The sequence below is a fragment of the Cebus imitator genome, unplaced genomic scaffold (assembly GCF_001604975.1).
Source record: "Cebus imitator isolate Cc_AM_T3 unplaced genomic scaffold, Cebus_imitator-1.0 Scaffold338, whole genome shotgun sequence".
NCBI classification, from domain to species: Eukaryota; Metazoa; Chordata; class Mammalia; order Primates; family Cebidae; genus Cebus; species Cebus imitator.
This window is the reverse complement of record NW_016107653.1, coordinates 2298874-2301856: the sequence shown is the minus strand read 5'-3', so window position 1 is coordinate 2301856 and position 2983 is coordinate 2298874. Positions and strand designations below refer to the sequence as shown.

The window sequence follows — 2983 nt, the reverse complement described above, 5'->3', positions numbered from 1 at the left end:
AACTGGGCTTGGCTGGGATGAGCTGATCTGGGCTGAACTAGGCCTGCCGAGTGGGCTGGGCTGGGCTAACCTAGGTTCAGCTGGGCTAATATGGGCTGGGCCAGGCTAAGGTGAACTGGGCTGGGCCAGGCTAAGGTGAACTGAGCTGGGTGGAGCTGAGCTAAACTGGGCTCAGCTGGGCTGGCGAGGCTGGACTGACAGAACTGAACCTGGCTGGGCTGGGCTGAACTAGGCTAGCCTGAGCAGGCTGAGCTGCGTTGGGTTGGATTGAGTTGGGTTGGGCTAGGCGGGGCTGGGCTAACCTAACCTGACCTGACCTGACCTAACCTGGGTTCAGCTGGCCTAGGTTGGGCTGAGCTGGGCTCACCTGGACCAGGTTGGCCTAGAGTGGACCTCAGAGGGTGACTCCCCAGGTGGGCTGGTCTCCACTGACCTTGGCTGTCCCAGTGGGCAGAGTGGGGCTGGACACCGTGATTTTGGGGGTACCTAGAGCAGACTTTGAGACCAAGCTAAATGCAGCTCCAGGGGCAGCATGGGCTGGGAATCTGGGGCTCCAGGCCAGAATCGAGGGCCTCACTGTGCAGACGGCTCTGTCCAGGCCAGGGGGCTGTTGTGGAGGGACCACCTGGGGGGCATCAGGGCAAATCTTTCCACCTTCCCCTAGAGGCCAGTGCAGGCAGAGCATGTGGGGGTCTGGCAGGCCAGGCGAGGGCTGCTGTGATGGAGAGACTAAGGCTCAGCACTCAGGAGCCTGAGGAGCTGAGCCCACAGCCTCGGGGAGTGGGGGCCAGGGTTGGAGGCCCGGCAGACCACCCACCGTAAGCCCAGTGAGATTTTGAAGGGGAAGGGCTCTGGGTCCCGGGCTTCAGCCTAGGGGCGTGGCCCAGTGCCTCTGCTCCCGAGTGCCCAGGCTTCAGCACTTAGGGTGGAGGCTGGGTTCATCCTGGGGCACCCCCACCTTCCTGAGCCCAGCCTGAGGACAGTGGCTGAGCAACAGCTTCGTAGGGGAACAGGGGCCCTGGGAGGTGCCCTGGGCCTGGAGCTTGTGGGGAAGCACAGGGTGGGGAAAGACCCAGAATGAGCCTGGCCATCTGGACCCCTGGGCTGCCCCAGCATCCCCAGCTCCCCCACAGGGACTCCCTCAGCCCGATGGGCTGGCCCAGGGCTGGTGCTGACCAGGCTCTGTCCTCACAGCCTCCACACAGCACCCATCCGTCTTCCCCTTGATCCCCTGCTGCAAAGAAGTTAAGAACAAAACCTCCGTGACCATGGGCTGCCTGGCCACAGGATACTTCCCCATGCCAGTGACCGTGACCTGGGACACAGGCCCCCTCAACGGGATCATTGTGACCCTCCCAGCCACCACCCCCATGGCCTCTGGCTACTACACCACCACCAGCCAGCTGACTGTCTCGGGTGCATGGAAGAAGCAGACGTTCACCTGCAGGGTGGCACATACTCCATCGTCCCCAGACCCGGTCGAAAAAACCTTCAGCGGTAAGAGCGGGCCAGGCTCAGAGACCACAGGTTCGAAGCAGGAGAGACTTCCCTGGAATGCCAGGCTGAGGGCTGGCAGAGCAGGCAGGGGGTGAAGCGGGGGAGGACTCTGACACTGGGAACACCCAGCATGCTTGGGGACCCGGCCAGGACGTGGGGGCAAGAGCATGGCACGCAGAGCTCGGGGAGACCAGCAGTGCTCATGACCACTAGCTCTGCCCGCAGTCTGCTCCAGGGATTTCGACACGCCCACCGTGAAGGTCCTGCAGTCCTCCTGCGACGGTGGCGGGCACTTCCCCCCGACCGTCCAGCTCCTGTGCCTCGTTTCCGGGTACACCCCAGGCGACCTCAACATCACGTGGCTGCAGGACGGGCAGGTCATGGACGTGAACTGGACCATCTCTGCTCCCGTGCTGGAGGGCAAGCTGGCCTCCAGGCAGAGCGAGCTCATCCTCACCCAGAAGCGCTGGCTGTCCGACCACACCTACACCTGCCTGGTCGACTATCAAGGCGACACCTTTGAGGAAAGCGCCAAGAAGTGTGCAGGTACGTTCCCACCTGCGCTGGCGGCCGCCACAGAGGCCAGGGAAGAGGGGCGGGCGGGCCTCACACAGCCCTCCCGTGTGACACAGATTCCAACCCCAGAGGGGTAAGCGCCTACTTGAGCCGGCCCAGCCCCTTGGACCTGTTCGTCAGCAAATCCCCCACGATCACCTGTCTGGTGGTGGACCTGGCGCCCAGCCGGGGGACAGTGAACCTGACCTGGTCCCGCGCCAGTAAGAAGCCTGTGCCCCAGGTGACCCTAAAGGAGCAGAAGCAGCGCAATGGCACGATCACCATCACGTCCACCCTGCCAGTGGGCACCAGAGACTGGATCGAGGGGGAGACCTACCACTGCAGGGTGACCCACCCCCACCTGCCCAGGGCCCTCGTTCGGTCCATGACCAAGATGAGCGGTGAGCTGCAGGCAGGCCCGGGCCGGGGAGGGAGGGAGTGGAGCCCGCGCTGACCCCACCTCTGGCCCCAGGCCCGCGCAGTGCCCCGGAAGTCCATGTGTTCGCAACGCCAGAGGAGCTGAAGAACCCGGACAAGCGCACCCTCACCTGCCTGATCCAGAACTTCCTGCCCATGGACATCTCGGTGCAGTGGCTGCACAACGGGGTGGCGCTCCCGCCCTCCCGGCACAGCACCACACCGCCCCACAGGACCAAGGACTCCAGCTTCTTCGTCTTCAGCCGCCTGGAGGTGACCAGGGCCGAATGGGAGCAGAAAAATGAGTTCATCTGCCGTGCGATCCACGAGGCAGTGAAAGACTCACAGACCGTCGAGAAAGCGGTGTCTGTAAATCTCGGTAAATGACGTCCTCCTGCCTCCCTCCCTCCCAGGGCTCCGTCCAGCGGTGCGGTGGGGAGGGCTGGCCAGACTTTCTGTCCACTGTTGCCACGACCCCAGGAAGCCACCCCCAATAAACAGTGCATGCTAAGAG

At 63.7% G+C, this 2983-nt stretch overlaps 1 gene segment (V, D, J or C); it reads left to right on the top strand.

Moving 5' to 3' along the window:
• LOC108287137 overlaps nt 1-2983 on the top strand; it is a 7590-nt gene extending 4607 nt beyond the window's left edge. Inside the window, 4 exon segments of the C gene segment in view lie at nt 1195-1497; nt 1723-2043; nt 2130-2453; nt 2525-2983. Of these exon segments, the coding sequence occupies nt 1195-1497; nt 1723-2043; nt 2130-2453; nt 2525-2856 (1280 nt within the window).